Consider the following 20596-nt stretch of genomic DNA (forward strand, 5'->3'; position numbering starts at 1 on the left):
ATACCTACCCAAACCAAAGTTCAAAGTAAAATTTATTATCCAAGAGTACATGTCACCACATACAACCTGAAGATTCTTTTTTCAACAGGCATACTTAGCAAATCTATAGAACAGTAACTGCAAACAGAATCAGTGAAAAACAAGCTGTTCAAATCCAAATATAAATAAATAGCGATAAATACTGAGCATGAAATAACAAGATAATGAGTTCTTAAAGTGAGACCATCATTTGTGGGAACACCAGAATGACTGCAGTTATTCCCCTTTGTTTAAGAGCCTAATGGTTGAGGGGTAATAACTGTTCTTGAACCAGGTGGCACTTGTACCTTCTGCCTGATGGCAGCAGCGAGAAAACAGCATGGGCTGTATGGCAAGGATCTTTGATGGTGGATGCTGCTTTTCTACAGCAACATTTCATATAGGTGTGCTCAATGATTGGGAGGGTTTTACTTGTGATGTACTGGGCCAAATCCACTACCTTTTGTATGATTTTCTGTTCAAAGGCATTGGTGTTCCTATACGAGGGTATCATACTGCCAATCGGCACACATCTATATAAGTTTGTGAAGGTGTTTGATGATATGCCGAATCTTTGCAGATCCCTGAGGAAGTAGAGGCACTTTGGAATGGTTTCTTTGCAATTATATTGATATGATGGGTCCGAGACAGGCCGTCTGAAATAGTAACAAGCAGGAATTTAAAGTTGACCCTCTCCACCGCTAATCCTCCGATGATTATTGGTTGGATCATGGACCTCTGGTTTCCCTTTCCTGAAATCCATAATCAGTTCCTTGGACTTCATGACATTGAGAGAGGTTGTTGTTATTACACCACTCAGCCAAATTTTCAATCTCCCTCTGGCATCCTGATTCATCACCACCTTGGATACATCCCACAACAGTGGTGACATCAGCAAACTTGTATATGGTTTTGGAGCTTTACTTAGCCATACAATCGTAAGTGAGTAGAGCAGGGGGCTAAGCACACATCCCTGTGGTGCATCTGTGCTGATAGAGATTGTGAAGGGGATGTTTTCGCCAATCTGAACTGACTGGGGTCTACAAGTGAGGATATCCAGGATTCAATTATACAAGGGGGCATTAACACCAGTTCTTGGAGTTTATTGATTAGTTTTGAGGGGGTGATGGTATTAAATGCTAAGCATCCTGATGTATGCAACTGTTGCTGTCCAGATGTTCCAGGGTGTGTGAAAAACCAATAGATGGCATTTGCTGTAGACCTGTTGGTTCAGTAGGTGAACTGGAGCAGATCCAAGTCACCACTCAGACAGGAGCTGGTATGCTTCAACACCAACTTCTCAAAACACTTCCTCACTGTGGATGTAAGTGCTAACTGGGTGATAGTCATTGAGACAGGTCGCCACACTCTTCTTGGACAGCGGTATGATTGAAGCCTGCTTGAAGCAGGAGGGTACCACACACTGCTGAAATGAGCAGTTTCAAGGAATTTTGAATTGAATCGCAAGATCCTTCTGTTCATCCTGCCTCTAAATGACTTCCGAAAATGCATCACCTTGCACTTTTCAGAAATAAATTCCATCTGTCAACGTTCTGTCTAAATTTCCACAGGCCTGGATCCTGTTGCACACAGACAACCTTGCTTGCTCGAATCAACACCAGTCACTCTCACGACATCCGCAAACTTACTGATCACACCTCTTACATTCATAACCAAGTTGCTGATGTAAATTATATCTCCATTTTAGCGTTGCTGCAACAACCCTTTAAAACACAAATGAACAATTCTTCCAGGCTGATGTCCCCCCCGCCCCCCTATTTCACACACACACAAAGGCAAGAGTCGAGAATCACCAGCAGGAAGTGGTGCTGAATTTCAAGTAAGCGAACTAGGCGCCGGAACAAGACGAACCTTCGCTCCAGTGGAGACATTTACCGTCTCCAAGACAGTGACCAGCAGCCGCGCCAATGAGACGCTGCCATGTTGCGACCCGCCGACCAATGAGGAGCGGCAGAAGGCGCCGGCGTCCCCGCCCGCGGAGGTCCGGGCGCGCGCCGCCGCGTGAGCGCGCTTTCGCCGGGACGGCGCGCGCAAAGCAGGTGCCTGAGGAAAGCCGAAGTTTGGGCAGAACTTTGCGCTGAAAGCCTCCCACCTGGCGTGAGAAGGGGCCGTGCACTCGGCCACCGAGAGAAAACCCGAAACAGAACCGCGGCGCCGCAACGGGGAGGACAGACAGTACTTTAAAATAAAGTTTAAAAGTGCGCTCAAGCACCTCTTGCTTGCGTCACGCTCGAACGACGGTGATGTCATGCTATTTGCATAGTGACTTCCTCCCCCCGCCAACACTTCAACTCAAAAGAAATCGGATATGAAAAGTAGTGAAACTGGGGATGGGGGGGAGGAGGAGAGAAAACTTACTTGTTAGATGGTTGTGCTGAGGGCGAAGGCAGTGAGACGCTGTTTGCAGAGATGCTGTGTGGGGGGTTGCAGAATGCCGCTCAGAGGGTGTGAGCAGTTTCCTGCAGCTTACTAACTGGAGACTGCGACTTCAGATCCCAGCTGGGGAACCGGACTTGCGAGCAGGAAATTGGGGTCTTTGTGAATCGATGCTTTTGTGTTTAACTCTACGGATGAAGATATATATTTAAAGTTACCAAGTGAGAATAAAGCAGATATAAGCCGGAGATCGGTCTTTTTTTAAGGTGAGGCGCATTTGTTTTGTTTTACTTTATAAGAAGTTTTTAAAAACAATCAGTTTTGTTGAAAGTTACCTATCCATTGAACTGGATCTTTAATAAAAGCGACCGATAAATGTTTCACCGCTCATACTGAATGGAAACGCTTTCTTTTTGTCTCCGGCTGCCTGTCATGTTGCATACGGGAAGCCGGAACACGCGACTGCAGCCTTGATAATTCGTGGAACCCCCTTTGTAATGTTGTAGTGAAGCTCGGCAAAGCTTCGGGAGACATTCGAGTCATTATCACGCAGTCGAGCCACGTCCCATCCAGTGGCCACTTGCGTAGTTGTTGCAGTTTCACGCTCCGATGTCTGTAACTGGTTACAAACGCAATCTGCTCACCGGACATAATTAATGCTCCCCAGAGAATTTCATGTTTTGATACTGAGGGCCTTTTATTTGCACGCTAGTCTTCCTAGGGTTGAAGGCTGTGTCGGCAGCGAAGAGGAGGATGGATTGGAGCCGAAGCGTGTTGCTGTCTCTGATCTGGATTAGTTTCTGCATTCCCACCGCATGCCTCAGCTCTGGAGCCGGATCTCCAGCCGACTCAAACGCCAAAGAATTCGCACAGCCTGCAGCCGGAAATCCAGGAATTACCACAGGTAAACTCTAAACTAGGTTATGTTATTTTACAACTTAGGTTTATGAATAACATCAATTATCTCTCTGGAGGCGCAATTTGTTTGTTTTACCCCATTCTAATGAAGAAAACAAATAGATTAAATGCCAAATTCTGTTATGACTTTCAAAGTGAATGGTGACGCCCTCATTTAACAATGTTGTCCAGTACATAGTTATTATGCCTATTTGCCAGGGAAAAAGTTGAATTCCTTTTTATTACATGGGATCATAGGACTCTTTAAACCGCATGTTGGGGGCTGAACTTTATATTTTGGGCCGCCTTTAATTAAAACAACTTGGAAGAAATGAGTGTGTGCACAAAAAAAAGACGGCCGATGCTGGAAATCTGGAGGGTAACACAAAAAATGATGGAGGGACTCGAGCAGGACAGGTGGCATCTGTGGGGGGAAATAAACGATAACCCTTCATTTCCCTTTATAGATGCTGCCTACCCTGTTGAGTTTTTTTTTGTGTTGCTCAAAATGTATACTTGTTGGGATACAGCACAGGCAAGGCAGCTTGTGTTGACCAGAACACTGAACAAACTACTTTGCCTAGGCGAAAAATCATTCGGCATATTTTCTGAGCAGTGACAACGTTTGGGTAGACAAAATTATACCATTTCAATGTGTAAAATCACAAAAGTACTACTCGTCATGATTGAGAAGGTGAAATTTTGTCCTTCGGCGTGGGAGCTAGAAAGTTAGAAGTTGGCATAAGCACCAGCATGAAGGCTCGGGACAGACTTTAACTTAACTACATAGTGCCTTGGCATTATGAATATCAGCAGTTTATTTTTTTACAGTGAGTTCGGAGATTCAGAGATATTCCCTTTAGTTTGGCGATTTGAGTGAATTGAGATCCAACCGAGATGCTGCAAATGATAAGAATAGTTAAATTGGGTTAATACGGATAAATTATTTGCAGGAGTGGGAGCCCGGGACAAAATGATTTAGTTGTGTAGTAGGTTGACCATAGGTGAAAATAATCAGGAAGTATTTTGTCCTGTAGAGAGGACCAGAAATCTGAAACTCACTTCCTAATAATGTAGGTGGTGATTTTCATATCAGCAGACTTTTGTCAGAAAAGAATATGGAACTAAGATTGGTAAGTCATTCCTATGACAACAAGGCATATCTGGTTGTCAGTTGTATATAATAATCCCAAACATTTTGCCTGAAAATGTGAGTTGTGTGACAGAAGTTGTTTGTGATTGTTTTAGTTGATAGATGTTTTGGAAATTATTTTTATTATTTCCTGTTAGAAAAGACACTCATTACGTTGAAAGTCTGAGGGTTGAGAAAATTCCAGATCCAAGCTATTGGTGCAAATTTTTGTTTGATGTTTCTGTGTGATACTTTGACATTTTAATATATAAAGGTTCTATGTTTTGTTCTGTGGAATTAAAAATAAGGCTCTGTGGATGAGGTTTTCTTTGATGTCTAGAGAATAACAGTGTGGACTGACAGCCTGGCATTGTACTTGACTTTCTTCTGTCAGCTGCGAATGAAATAAAGTGTACATACCCTTATCTTGAACCATGATTACCTGAATGGCAATTCTAGCAAAACTGCAAACTTGCAAATCACAAATCATTTAAAGGTTGGGTTACTTGCAGAAAAGAGGGGGATACCAGTCAATAATCATGCTTATAGCGCATGTAGATTATGCCATTATCCCTGCAAGATATTGTCTCTTTAGCATGACAGACAGCTGTGAATGCTTTACTGTCCATATTTATCTGCTGTTTATCTCCATCAATCTGGCCTCAAAACATCATTGTTTTTATTAGAACATCAATCCCCAAACTCTTAAGGACCCCACAAAGCTGGTTCTTCTCAGAGCCTGTCAGTTCCCAGTCTACAGGGACTCCAAAATACCACAGCTAATGAATGGGATGCCCTGAAGTCTCTTGTTATTGGCACCAATAAAGTACCTTTATTGGTAGCAGTTAGCTACTTGACTGAGAAGGACTAGGACTGCTTAGATGACAGAGGACAGAAGATTAAGGAGCTAGTCGTTCGTAAGTAGTAACTGTCTGTAGTTTGGAAAAGCCACCTTTATTCAAGAGAAAAAGAACAACTTAACAAGCACCTGAAGGTGGTGGTCCAGGAGAAAATCAGTGATTTAAAAAAAACGGATGGTGAAGGGAGAGAGAGCAAGAAGTTGAAAACTCACCGACTGCTGTGACCGGCTTGAGTTATGCTCAGCCAGCCTTGGTGGGTAGACTATGCCATTTGCGTGCTCAAACAGGGCACTTTATTCTGAGCTCTATCGTGGGAGCAGATTTACACGGTGGACAGAGGAGAAAACTCAAAGCCTCCTTGACTGCCTACTGATTCCTCCAAAACTGGCATGCGACTGCTTCAAGTGGAACAGGACCATTTGGGATGATATGGAGAATCATGAGGTCCTGAACCGAAAATACATTATAGGCCGACGTAAGCTGTGGAGGAAGTGCACCACCTTACACTCACACTCACACTTACGCTCCTGCCCCATTTGTGAATGAGCTGGCAGTTCCTACGCTTGCCTCACCTTGGAACTTGCAAAGCTGGAGTAGACACAAACAGTCTTTAATCCTGCGGGACTGCTTTTTGAGAAGAAGACCACTGGAACCAACAGAAATTTAAATGTGTTGATTCTTAGAGTGACACAACTATTAGAGCTGCTGCCTCTCAGGTCCAGTGACCCAGTTCAGTCCTGACTTCCATTGCCATGGTACTTGCATGTTCTCCCTGTGACGGCGCAGATTTCCTCCGGATGCCCTGGCTTTCTTCCACATCCCTAAAATGCACTGTTTCGTAGGATTGCTTGGCTGTTGCAAGTTAGCCCTGGTTTGCAGGTGAATGGTAGAATCTACAGGGAATTGATGGGAATGGTGAGGGCAATGAAAAGGGATTATTTTAGGATTAGTATGCACTCAGACCCCACTTTACACTGAGGATGCATTCTTCAGAGGTGGAGCACTATGTAAATCAGTGCCATGGGGGGGGGGGGTCATTATAACATTACATAAATGGACGTGTACCTGAGGAGAAAAATCAAACCAAGATATCTGGTATACTATTCTATGTATACAAAGTAATTTGTGGTGTAACAAACACACAAATAGGCCTAACCAGTGGAGCAGCAGCCAGAGGGAAGTGGGTGATAGTCACATCTTATAGCAGGGACCAGACTGTGGGACGTCTTCCAGCTTTGGCTTCTCCAAGTAGGTGTCAAGATTTGACAGCTTCTTTTAAAGTTTCCTCTCACAAAGCAGTTCTCGGTAGCAGGAAATCATGCCTCTCTTTGCCTCCCGGTCAGGGTCATTATCGATGAACTGGTCCATGATTTGTGTGACATGGTGATGCTAGTGCTGAGGAATTCTGTGATGAGGTTTCTTGCTGGTGTTTCCTCTTCTCCATCCGTATCCTCGGGTTCACCCAGGATGCTCTGCCAGTTCTCAAAGCTCTTCGTTATTAAGGCTCTCACTATGGGAATGCAGTAACTCTTCAATCTTGTCATCATTAACATCCTCTAATCCCTCTTCAATGGCCAGTTCAAAGATGTTTTGGATGACAGGTTCTGCCTGAAATCCTAGGATGCTGTTACATGCTTCTGGCCACAGCTTCTACCACACTTCATTCATGTGAAGGAGGTTACTGTGCTGTTCAAATCTATTAAATCCACCTTTACTGTCTATGAACGTCACAGCAGTATCTTTCTCTTCTTGAAAATAAAGATGCTTCTTGCCTTGTCCATTATTATCTACTGGCTTAGGGACATTTGTGTTTGATCATCCACCCATATATTGAACGAATCATCTTTGTTGATGATAACTTTGAGATCATAGTTGCAGAAGCTTTTGTTTTGTCTACATTTTTTATAATTGTTCTGCTTGTTGATGAAGCTAATTTCAAAGAAGCACCAGCATCGGCTTGACACTCACTAGCTTCCAAACGCGGTATCATCTGAAGTTTCACACCCATGCTAATGCTTTCCCTAGATATCTTGGATATACTACCCTCACTGAAAGTTGCAGTCCATTTTCCAGACATTATGGGTAGAAAAATTGGAATAAGTTGGCAGGGAGCAAGAATGTTTACACACACAGGGGAGGCAGAGCGTGAACTAATATGTGAGTGGATCAGAGCATATGTAAAGCGCTTTCATTGGCTGATTGAATGCTTACTGTAATGGTGGCTGCTCTTGAGAAGTTTTAAGTGTTTAATTTTGTAATTTAAAAACATTTCAATAAAGAATTGAATAACCGCGTTGTAGTCAGTGCGCTGCAGGGTAGTGTTATGCAGGGTCTGAGTGTAAGTAGGCACTTGATGGTCAGCACGAGCTCAGTCTTCAGTCAGCAAGGTCCAATATACAAAGATGATTAATAGTATGATAATGAGCAGAGCCACTTTGTGATATACATGGGGTGAATATTGAGCTCGACACTGGGAATGCTGACCCGATTTTTCTGCAAACAATATCAAGGAATCTTCTCCAGCTAATCTAGTATCACCAATTATAAAACACCAGCTACTATTCAGCACTGCATTTGTATTTCCTGAATTGTACCTGAGAAGTTAAGAGTGGAAACCACCACCTACAGCATGCGTGGGCCCACCAAATCGAGCCTTCCATCTTCCATCAAAACATTGGTTGCAAAGATTGAAAAACAATGGAGGAAACCATGAAAAAGAATGTTCACAATGCCACAAGTTGGAGTCCGGAATAAATGCTACATTAGTTTATAAACATTTCAGATAAAACTAGGTTTAATTACACAAGTTACAGAGAGAGAAGTTATATTGCCATTACCAGAAAAATTGGATGGAGCAATGTACTAGAAATGCTGGGTTTTAATGTAAAACAGAGGGAGATGGAATTGTTTTTAGTGTCTGATAAGGGGCTTAATATGGGTTGTGTTGTTAAGAGTTCTGGAGAGAGTTCATGGAGACTTGAAAGTAGTAGTTGCCTGATGTTACCCAAGGCAGACCAGAATATGTAATAAATGTAGTGGAAAGGCATGGGAACTTGGTAGGATGACATGGCTTCATAGTTTTGAAAAACATGTAAAAATGTTTCCTGGATCCAAATACTTCTAGCCTCCCAAAAAAATCATGGTTATGTTTGATTTAATTTTGGGCAATAACATTTTACAGATAATGGATGGGAACTTGGGGAAATATGTAGAGTCCTTGGAAGAATGTTAAATGATCTTAAAATGTGATTGATTGGATTTAGGACGTTCAATGCACAAAGAGAAGACAAGTTAGTTGGGCAAGAAAACTGGCCAGACGTCCAGGATTGAAAATGTGACAGACTGCAATAAAAATATTTTTACTGGGCCAAAAGAGGTTCATTAACAGATATAAAATGTAATTGGATAATAAAAATGAAAATATATTAAAATGGAAAGCATAATTAATGATATTGGGATCATTTGATGCTGAATGGGAGTTGTGATATAGAAAGATGGTAACAGGAGTAGGTCATTCAGTCGTTTTGGACCTGCTCCACCAGTGAATATTATCATAGCTAAGTATCCTGTCTTCTCTCTGTATTCCTTGAATCCTGTCTCCTTCCTGAGTGTATTTAATGACATAATCTTCAATGTTGTCTATGACTAAGAATCACAACACTTTGGGTGAAGGGATTTATCTTAATTTCTGTTCTAAGATGTATCCTGAGGCTGTGGACTCTCGTTCTGGAGTTCTCTGCCTTTGGGGGGCATACTCGCTGTGTCTCGTCTTTCTAGTCCTATTAGTGCCTCTCTAAAGTCTGTTAAACATTGCTCTTGTATCTGCTTCCACCATCTCCCCTGACCATCCCTTCCAGGTACCAGCCTCTCTGTGTAAATAAAAACTTGTATCATAAATCTTCTTCAAATGTTTCTCATCTCAATTTAAACCTTCACCCACTGGTTTTTGATGTTAACAACAGGGAGCACAACACTCAACAAATCCCTTACCTTCTGCCCATACACCCAGTCAGACAGTCCTCCAACCCTAGGACTGGGCTCCAGTGGATTTGCGGACAATAGGCCTTTCCCTGGTGGATTTTCAGACCCATTGGCTTAGGGCTTCAACCATCAGACTTCCACTTCCAGGTTCATGATCGACTTTTGGGTTTCAGACTTTAATATTGACCCCAGGACTATCCAATGACAGGACCCAGAACTCCGGTCAATGAATCTTGGACTCCCTGACTAGTGTATTTAGCCAGCCCTTGTGTCCCCTGCTTGCAAGGACACCTGATCCCAGAATCCACAGACCTAGGCGTTCTCACTGACCCAGTCATCCCTGCTTGCTGGTTCTCATCCACAGTGCTTGCCCTTTGTTACACATCCGACTGGCCTTTGAGTATGGAGGAATTACTTTTTCATCAATCTGAGGGAATACATGATAAAAGATAGGGGTCCTAAGAAATTAGGGATCCTAGACTGCTTGTGTCTGGCAGGAGGAAAGCTTTGGGAGGTAATTAAAAAGGAACATGGGATGTGTGTTATAATATCCTGAGGTAAAGGATAGAATAGCAGAGAGATCATGTCAGAAATACTGGTTGAGCACCCCTTATCTGAAATTACTAAATCTGAAAACCTCCAAAATCCAAAAAACTTCTGAGCACTGACATGGCGTTACAAATGGAAAATTCCCTAAGGCACAGGAAACGTTCCCAGGTGATGTACAGGCCTGCACACACCACAGACCATTCTGAGAAATGATCTCACATATGCAGAACAGTTAGTTTTTAAAAAAAATAGAAAAACACTGCATAAAGCAAAAAATGAAGATTGTGATTATGTACTGAAAGAGTGGATGTGTCAGCATCGGAGTGAACATATGCCGCTGGTCATGAAATAAGCAAAGATCTATCATGATTACTGAAAATTGAAGGTAATTGCGAATATTCAGGCTGGTTGCAGAAATTTAAGAAAAGTGCATTAAATTTTTAAAGATTTAAAAAAATTTAAAGATAAAAGTGTCTGCTGATCACAAAGCAGCAAAGAAGTTCATTGATCAGTCTGTGAAGATCGTCGCTGATGAAAACATTAACATCAGAACAAGTCATCCAGGTGCACCTCCAGGTACTTATAGGTCCTCACCACATCCACGTCCTCACCATCAATGGTAACAGGGAGTGGTGCAGGCTTAGTCTTCTTTAAGTCCATCACCATCTCCTTTGTCTTACTGATATTGAGCTGCAGACAATTTAGTTTGCACCATTTGACAAAATCCTCCACCAGGGCCCTGCATTCATCCTCCTGTCCTCTCTTTATATACCCAACTATTACTGAGCCATCAGGGTATTTCTGCAGATGACATGTTTTGGTGTGTAAAGTCCGAGGTATACAGGGTAAACAGGAAAGGAGCCAGTGCAGTCCCCTGTGGGGCCCCAGTGCTGCTTATAACCATGTCTGACACACAGCTCTGAAGCCGCACAGACTGTGGTCTGCCAGAAGTGGACGAGTCTGCTGTAGCTCTCTTTCTTACAATGGCCTGGTTGAACTGCTTCTGTGCCAGAGGAAAGTAAAGGATAGGAATTTGCTCTAAGAATGTTGTACGGTTATCTGGGGTTGTTTGGCTGGAGCTGAGGGGGAAGAACATCTTGCTGAACAAAATTGGAAACCAAATAGTAGATGCTGTGCTTCTGTTTTGAGTCGTGAATTTCTTCAAGATGTGCATAGTGCAAAGCATTAATTAATAGGACAAGTATTCAAAAAAGGAGAGGAGCAAAAACTGGGTAACTTTTGCTCTAACATTGGTCACGAACAAAGCCCTAGATTCTGTAGTTTGGGAGGTGATTAGTTGGCTTTAAGAAAGGCATGGGCAAATCAAGGAAAACTGGAGTGGTTGTTTGAAAGTGAAAGTTTGAAACTTTCTTCATGCCAGTGAGGTTCATTTATTTATGGAGATACAGTGTGGAATTGGCCCTTCTCACCTTCGAATTGCGCCACCCAGCAACCCCCAATTTAACCCTAGCCAAATCACAGGACAGTTTACAATAAGCAGTTAACCTACCAACTGGTACGTGGTTGGACTGTGGGAGGAACTGGAGCAGCTGGAGGAAACACATGTTGTCATGGGGAGAATGTACAAACTCCAAACAATTCTATGAATGTAGTAGAATAGTATTTTCAGTAAAACTTCTCTATTGGCTTACTAGGAAATTTTAGCGAGGTAGTTTTAGATGAAATGTAGTATTGAGTGCAGAAGATTGATTAATAAAGGGAGACAGACTGTGACAGTTAATGATCATTTAATGCCATCTGATACATATTTCTGAGGGCATGTTCTCTGCTTGCCAAAAAACCTCCAAAAATGACCAATGAGGTAAGGAAACTAACTGAGAGAAAATGGCACACCAGTAGACACAAATAACACAAATCCTGGCTACTGGTAGAGATGAGTCATCAAGGTTACCTAACGTAGCATAAGAATTAGAGCAATAGTAGACCATTTCATTTTTCTTGCTGCGCTGCTGATCTTTCATGTGAGAACAACTTTCCTGCACAGGCTGAACATTCTTTGATGTGTATTTAAAAAAAACACAACTGATTTTTTTTTTGTGTGGTGCTCAGTTGCTAAACATGCTCCATGTAAACTCGGTACCTTTGTTATTTGCTGCTATATTTGTGAAGAAATTTCACTCAGACCTCTAGTAAGAGCAATCAAAAGAAGAGTATGAAAGGAATATTGCAAAGGTATCAAAAATTATCACAAAAGAAGAAATAAAGAATGAGCAGGAGGAGAAGGGAGGTTCATTTAAAAATGGAACAGATTGCAAATGAAACAATGAGATATATTTGAAAAAATGTTCATGGGCATAGATGTCTAAGCAACTTGCATGAAGAGGAACTTAAATCTTTAGAAAGACTGAGAAATGGGAAATAAGAATTTCATGTGATTGATTAAGATTTGGAATGCTCTGTGAAAGGATTGTGGTAGAAGGTTAAAAATCCCAAAAAAGAGTTGGATAAGGCTGTATAGGAAAAAAACTGATCAGTAAGTCTGAGAAGTGCTCTTCTGAAAAATAGACCATGAGCTTAATGTGTCAATACCCTCTTTCTGTTCTGCGACTGATCTATGAACCAGTGAGGATCAACAGGCATTTCTAGGATTGAAGAAGTGTTAGGAAGTATATGATCAAGGATCAGTGCTGAGACAAGCTTTGTTTTTTTTTGTACAGCTGGTTGATTTGGAGTAAGCATTACAATATAAAGGGGATTGAAAGAGAAGGCTTGAGTGGCAATCCCTTTACAGGAAGTTCACAGCACTTCTTGTCAGTTGGTTCATCTTCTGAAGTTCTAGACTTCGTTGCAAGGTAGTTCTGAAGCACATGTGGAAATGTGTCTTATGATACAGTGTAGTTTCAAAATGAGACAATTAACAGTTGATGTATTGATATTCTTGCATAATATTTAAGACTTAGAATTGAAATGCAGACCTGTAAGGGCATGAAGCTGTATTTTGTTGGCATTATCATTATTTGAATTATTATTTCAGTATATTAATAAAGCCTGTTTTTAATATAATCAAATAAACCCAGTGAAGGTGATTATTGCCATCTCTTTCAGAAGCTTGTGCATAGAATTCCCCAACCCAAGGCTCGAATATCTTTACATGTGCTTTTCAGAAACTTTGGAGCAAGCTTTAGGTTACTGCAATGCTCGGATGAACAATCAAGGTTATTTATGTTCAAAGTTAAAATAATTATATCATTGTTATCTTGTATTATTATGACATGTGCCTACCAGTGGAGTTACCAGCCTTTTGGCAAAATGATAGAAAAGATTGTAACTGCTGCTTACCAAATTGGAACAAGTAGATGACTTGATCCAGGACTGCATCCAGGATTGAGTTCCACTTGCATGTTCCCTACTGTGAAATTTACCATTCTGAAAAGAATAGATCAGATAGTTGCTTTTTGTGGTCACGTGGAGTATTTGTTCAAGATCAGAGAGTCGTCTAGAGCAATACATCATGGAAACAGGCCAGTTGGCCCATGGCAAACTCAATTTTCTGCTTGCCAGTCTCAGTTGCCTGTGTTTGGCCCATAACTCTCCAAGCCCTTCCCCTACATTTACCTATTCAAATGATTCTTAAATGTCACACTTTTACCTGTCTCAACCGCTTCCTCTGGCAGCTCATTGCAGGTGCTCCGCGTGAAAAGAAGTTGTCTCTCAGGTCTGTTTTAAATCTCTCCACTTGTCTCTTATCTGTGATCTCTAGCTTTGGACCTCTCATTTTATAAATTTCGATGAGGCTACCCCTCGTTCTCCTGTGGTCCAGGGAATAATGAGCCAGCTTGGCCATCCTCTCCCTATAACTCAGGCAGTGTTCTCATGAATCTGTTCTGCATCCTCTGCAGCTTGGCAGTGTCTTTACTATAACAGCATGACCAAGACACTGCACAAAGCTTGCAAGTGTGGCCTAACCAGTGACTTGCATAACTGCAAGTAAGAAGTGGATGGGGTTGTTTCAGTGCTCTCCTCACACGCTACAGGTAGCTCTAAGTTTATTAGTCATAATCTTGCATTGTTTTAGATCTGTAGCTAAAAAGCAGATGATCCAAAGTGTTTAGATTGATTCATTTTGACAGCAGCAGCTTATCTTTCTGAAAAGAACCTTTATGGCACCAACAGCCAAGTTGCTGAATAAAGGAAACCAAACCCTGCATGTAAGGGAATTGCAGTTTGTATGCATCACCTTCCTGTTCAATTTAGTCTTTCATCTACGAAGAATGTATAAGGATGTATGGAAATTAGAGGGTTGCAGAGAACTACTAAAACCAAAACATGGGTGAGGATGTAATCTTAACATGCAAGTAGGTAGCAAGAAGTGTCACCAATCTCTAGGAAAGATCGATGTATTTATTGGAATTTTAACTGGATTGAAATTTGTTTCAGGAAGGAGCGCCCCATTTGATATTAGCTGACATGAGGGCCAAGCCCAGAAGCCAAATATAATTCTCCCCTAATTTGAAGAAGGATCAGAAGTTATTTCTGGTTTTGCATTTCTTTACCCAGAAACCCTACTTCTATTTCTTAACGATATCTCAGCTTCTCCTTTGTTTGCATTGCTGCTGGAAAATGTAACCCCATCTTGTTCACTTTAGTGGACTCTTGTTCCAGTTATTGTTTTGTTTGTAGATTGCTTAATGGATTGCTTGTCAGATCCTACTTCATGTCTCCTCTCCTGCTTTTTTTTAACCAGGACCTATCTCAGTCCTTCATTATTTTATGAACTGTACCCCTTTCAGTCTGTCTTATCTATTCCATTACACGGAGCGGGGGGAGGAGGGAGATGGTGGTTAAGCTGGAGAAGTTGCAAGATATTCTCAGAGCAGAGAAGGCATAGGTATAATCATAATGAGGGATCCGTTGAATGACTGCTTTGAAAGGCAGGCACAGTGGCACAGGTATGAAGGTTTGTGCCTCATCTTCAATTGTGAGTGCTTCAGCCTCTTTGTTTCCACGCACTGCAATATTAATCTTACAATTACCAGTCCAATTTCAGGTCTATCCTCCCACAGACTTTCTAAATTCCCATTCTCCAGTGATACCTTCGATCCTCATCCCACCTCTTTCCTCACTGTAAATTTGTGTAGATCTTGGGTACTCTTTAATGGAGCTACTAAATACAAGGGAGGTGTTGTAAGACTTAACTGAGAAGGTTTTGCTTTAGTTTTCACTTAATATGTACTTTTTAAGAGAAGCTTCTTTCCATCTATTTCCAGGAGTGGAACACGGATTTTTTGTTCAAATACCACACATTAAATGGGGCAAAAAATAGCAGACAAGGCAGGAGTGAAGCGCAAGTGGGCCAGAAAGGCTTTTTAGCTGTTTCTCCCCCATGTGAATTCATAGGATGTTGGCACGATTGACGTGACCAGAATTTATTGTGAACACGAGGAAATCTGCAGATACTGGAAATTTGAACAACACACATAAAATGCTGGTCAGGCAGCATCTATAGGAAGTAGCACTGTCGACGTTTTGGGCCGAGATCCTTTGTCAGAATTTATTGTATTTGTGTGTAATTTATCTCAGAAGCCTCCAGTGGTGAGCCCCCTTGTAGGATAGCTTCAGTTCTTACAATTAAGATTCTCTTAGATGTCTGAGCAGGATAAAACACTGGGAGTATGGTGTCCAGTTCTGATTGCCAAATTACAGGGAGGACCTGGATGCTGTTGGTGAGAGTGCAGAAGAGATTGACCAAGGTGCTGTTGGAGCTGTCTAGCTAAGAAACAACAACATAACCTGTAAGTGTTGAAGGGACAGATGTTTAATGTAACGGACCGCTTGTCGGTCAGAGAGGCTGCTTTGATCTGGATGGTGCGAAGTTTGTCAAGTGTTTTTGGATCTCCATTTTCGAAGTTCAAAGTAAATTTGTTATCAAAGTACGAATATATCACCCTGAGATGAATTTTGTTGCAGGCATTCACAGTAGAAATACAATAGAATCAATGAAAAATTGCACACAAAGACTGACGTGAAAGCAGTGTGAGCAAGTAAGTAGTACTGAGAGCATGTGCTGTCGAGTCCTTGAGGCTGAGTCCATGGATTGTGTTCAGTAATGAGTTCAGTAGTGAGGTGAGTGAAGTTATCCATGCTGGTTCAGGAGCCTGAAGGTTGATGGGTAATAGCTGTCACTGAACCTGGCGGTGTGGGACCCAAATCTCTTGTACCTCCTTCCTGATGTCATCGTGGCGTAGATGGTGGGGCTCCTTGACGATGGAGACTGTTCTCTTGTGGTAGCGTTCCTTGCAGATGTGCTCAGTGGTGGGGAGGGCTTTTACTGTGATGGACTGGGCTGTATCTACCACTGTTTGTAGGCTTTTCCATTCTTAAGGATTGGTGTTTCTATACCAGGCTGTGACGCAACTCGTCAGGATACTCTGCACTGTGCATCGTCGGAAGTTTGTCAAAGGTTGTCAGTTTTGGATGCCGTGCCGAATCTGCGCAAACTTGTAAGAAAGTAGAGGTGCTGCCGTGCCTTCTTTGAAATGACATTTGCATGCTGATGCCAGGACTGATCCTAGTTGAGAATACACAATGAATTTAGAGTTACTGACCCCCCCCCCCCCAATGAGGACTGGCCATGAACCCCCAGCTTTTTTTTAACCTCCTATAGTCAATAGGAGGTTTTTGCTAGAATGATGCCTGGATTGGAAGGTATTTGCTGAAAGGTGATGTTGAACAAGCCCCTTTATCTCCTTTTATCCTCCTCTTGTCCAAAATGATTGCAATTAGTGAATGGGTGTGTTCTGGAGCCAGAGTATACCCGTGCTTGTTGCTGTATCAATAATTTAAAAAAAATCGTTTTTACTGGGTCTGGATGTTGTTGGCAAGGCTGATGTTTATTACACATCCCTAAATACTCTTAAGGAGTGCTGTAATCCATGTGATACATCTAGTCCTGCAGTTAAGTTGGATATGAATTCTGGCAATTTGAGCTAATGATGATGAAGTACTGCCAATGTAATTCCAAGCTGGGGTGCTCTGTAACTTGGTGGGATTTCATTGGTGGTGGTGTTCCATTGGATCTCCAGTTAGCATGGCCTGAGTTGTGATGCAAGAGATGGCCAATGCTGGATCTTCAGAAGCACACAAGATGCTTCAGGAACCCAGTGGATCAGGCAACGTCTGTGGAGGTAACTGAACAGTCAGTGCTTGGGTCAAACTTGTTCATCTGCACCTGGCCATCTGACCCACCTTACATCCTCCAGCATCCAGCCTGAATTGTGCAGGAGGTGAGTCACTCACCGTGAAATTCCAGCCTCCAAATGGCTGTTATATCTCCAGTGTTTCTGATTGATAAAGAGTCCCTCCTAGGTTGGTGCTGAGAAACTCAGTGAAAGCATTGTTGTTGAAAGGTGGATGCCTATTACATTCTCTTCTGGTTAGTTTAACATTAACAAATTGGCCACATGGAGTGCCGAGTTCATATTAGGCAATATTGTAGATACAGACCTGCGTGATCATCCAGGTAGTTTACAAAATCCCTTGAGGTTAATGTTGATATATATCTGCTCTGTGGCTGGCAACGTTATATTTGTATAAGGCCTTCCCCGGGTTACGTACATACAAACAAGCTCCCACAACATTAATAAATTTGAAATATCTAACATGAGTACATATGTTTGTTCCTCTCTTTTTGTTTAGTAGTTCTTCTTGCTTATCAGTCTTGGGAGATTTTGATACAATTCGTTACTATAATATGGAGTTCTGATTACCATATTGGGTATTTTTGTGTTTTTTTCCAACTTGTGCACAAAATCAACTTGAAAGACGTCTGTAAAAGTAGAACGTAGTTGTCATCCATGGATGGCTTGTAAGTTTGGGATCTGGTCTTATCCTAAGTCCTCAGTGTTGCACGGATTATGATGGTAATAAAGGAGACAAGATGGTGAAAGTATCATGGCGAGGACTGCACAATGGGACGCTTTCTAACTCCCTTCTTTCCCTCTACTGTCAGTTTGTTGGCATTCTGTGCACAGTTTTGCAACTGGGAATCTCCAGAAAATTAACTCATTGCTGGTGCTGATTTGAAGTATGAGAATTGGATAAGGTGAGCTGACAGCCTTCTGCTGCTGAAGAGCTGGTAGCTTCAGGAAGGAGGACACGTCTGCTTTTGTTTAAGGGTGATCATGCAACTCCGGTGTTTCCCAGTATAATCAGGTCATTGTGTACCTTGTAACATGAGTTCCGCTTAATTTGCATTTAGAGGTCAGAGAAAAAATGGGCAAAACATTTCTCAGGAGATGTGATGGGCTTTTTAAAATTAATAATTGAACTGCTATTCGCAGTTTACTATATAAAAATACCTGAGGCATTAATCTTTTTCTGCCATCTCATGATCTTATCATGAAGCAAGCTACAAGATCATGGAAACTTCCTCCTTGCATTAGTAAGAAAATGACTTTTGCTGTAGGCTAGTAGGCTTCTAATGTTTAGGACATATGTTTGTTTTTCTTGATGTTAATCATTAGTTTATTTCATATTTAAAGAGTCCTTGTTTTAAGTTGGATTATTTATTATTAGTTCTTAATTATCGCTTATCAATTAACTTTTGGTAATGCATAAATTGTCATTTTTTTAACAACTTCACAACGGTAACACTGTATTCGGCATTATTTTTTAGTACCTCAGTGGACTTGTGTTTGAAATGATCTGTTTGGTTAGCATACAGACAAAAGCTTTCAATGTACCTTAGCGCATATGACAATAATAAAACAATTAACAATTACCAATATTGTCAGTTCAAACTTTCGTGTTGTTTAACTCTGATTTACAAAGCAGAAAATTGCAGTATATAATTTGAAAACATTAATGTGAAAACATTGCCCTACTAGAAGTAAAAACTTAAGTTTAATATGAACTGCTAATTAATTGTACAATATTTTCTTATCTGCATTTTAGACATTAACTACTGAGCAGCAAACACTTCTCAGCTTTTCCATTTATAAGCACTTCTTCATAATGTGCATAAAAAGTCGCCTGTGTAGTTGTATCACATAATGTTTCCATGTTTTCCAGGTACACTTTTGGCTTATTTTCTGAGTTGAGGTGGAAGAGAAAAAAATTAAGAAATTACTTAAGTATAAACAAATTGATTTGTCTTTTTGCCCCTGGCTTCTTAAACACTCAGTCATTTGAACACAAGTTTAGGCTTTGTTTTTTTTTCTTTTGGATGGTTTCTAAAGCAACAAAATAGATGACAGCATGCCATCCTTCTTTCTATGTGGTTAGCTTATCCCGTCATATGACCTATGACATATTATGCACCATTGTGATTGGATAAGACTAATGTCCATTTATAGCTACAGAGCTTTAAATTTCCTTAGGAGTAGTTTTATCATTAATAATTTTTATTGTAATGATACACGTGGACCATAAGAGGGGAACTTGGAAGGCATCTTTGAACTCAGTACTGCTTGTTTATTACAACTTAATTGAAATAAAGAAGACAGTGAAAATGATTCCTGAATTGGGTGGGGCTGGTTTCATTGCAGTGTTCTTGTCCTTCTGGGGTGTGCAGTGTCACAGAAAGCCTCCCTTTTCTTGGGCATCCAGGTGTGAATATATCCAGAGGAGTGAGGCAAGAAGTTGATCAAAATGAACTCTTCTATTACGTGGCATGTTGCTGTTGATAGTGACCTTTGTTAATGTAGATGTATATCAGCAAGAAAGGTGCTAAATCTACCTGATTGACTTTTTACAGTGTGGTGAAGTCAGAACTATTGATTTGAAGACCAGTTTAAACAATCAGGGGCAGCTCTTAAAGATAATGGACAAGGAAATGCAAACCCTCCACTGTAAATAAAAATGGAACAGGGACTATATTGCATCCTGGATATCAAATAGCCTTAGGAGTCATTCACATCCAATAACTTCCTGAAGACTCCTTTAGAATCTGGGAGGGTTCTTGTGTAGAGAAATCTCTGCTGGCTACTCTTACTATCTCTAGATCACACAATGGCTTGGATATGGACAGCATCGAGGAGTTGGAGATTGTGCAGTTTCATCCTTCTTGGAAAGCCCCGTTACACGGAGCAATATGGAAATGAGATAATATCTGAGAGTTGGAATGACTTGTTTTCTAAGGAATGTTTTGGGACCTGGTTTCTTTGAAGAATCTTGTATGAGCAGGAAGCATCAATGCACACATGCTGTTCAGATTGTGGCCTGATGTACAGTAGTAATTTTTTTTCAACCATGAGGATGGTTCAATACATATTTCAATTGAAGGGGATAGGACCACTCAAGGATAAAGGAGGCAATGTGCATGGAGACAGAGGATGTGGATGAGGTTCTAATGGAGTACTTTGTTTCAGTATTTACCAAAGAGAAAGGTATGGGGAGAGGGAGATCAGCATGAAGTGTGCTAATTTGCTAATGCATTTTGAGATTTTTTAAAAAAAGAAATAACTCCCAGCCCAGATAAGATAACCCTCAGGTTTTTGAGAGAGACAAAAGATGAGATTGCTGGTTCCTGCTCAATATCTTCATGTGCCCTGTAGTCACAGGCAAATTCCCAGAGGACTGGCAAGTAGATTTTGTTGTTCTTTTATTAAAAAAGGGAAATAGGAATAATTCTGGAATCTACATACTGGTGAGTCTCATGTAAGTAGTAAGGAAGTTACTGAAGAGGATTCTTAGGGTTAAGATTTATGGACAATTGGAAAATCATAGCTTGATTATGGACAGCTAGCATGGCTTTGTGCTGGGCAATGTCTTGCTAAATTGATGAAGTTTTTGAGAAAGTGAT

The 20596-nt window shown here is 41.2% G+C and overlaps 1 protein-coding gene across 2 annotated transcripts in view; it reads left to right on the forward strand.

The window, feature by feature from the left end:
- Window positions 1–2038: 2038 nt before the first annotated feature.
- Window positions 2039–20596, forward strand: part of stim2b (stromal interaction molecule 2b) — a 159297-nt gene continuing 140739 nt past the window's right edge. The window contains exons 1-2 of one of the 2 annotated variants that reach the window (XM_059989006.1): window positions 2039–2681; window positions 3128–3319. In XM_059989006.1, the coding sequence (XP_059844989.1) occupies window positions 3169–3319 (151 nt within the window). In that variant the 5' untranslated portion in view covers window positions 2039–2681; window positions 3128–3168. The remainder of the gene's footprint in view (window positions 2682–3127; window positions 3320–20596) is intronic. The other variant, XM_059989005.1, reaches the window with a different exon arrangement.

The sequence above is a fragment of the Hypanus sabinus genome, chromosome 14 (genome assembly GCF_030144855.1).
Source record: "Hypanus sabinus isolate sHypSab1 chromosome 14, sHypSab1.hap1, whole genome shotgun sequence".
NCBI lineage: Eukaryota > Metazoa > Chordata > Chondrichthyes > Myliobatiformes > Dasyatidae > Hypanus > Hypanus sabinus.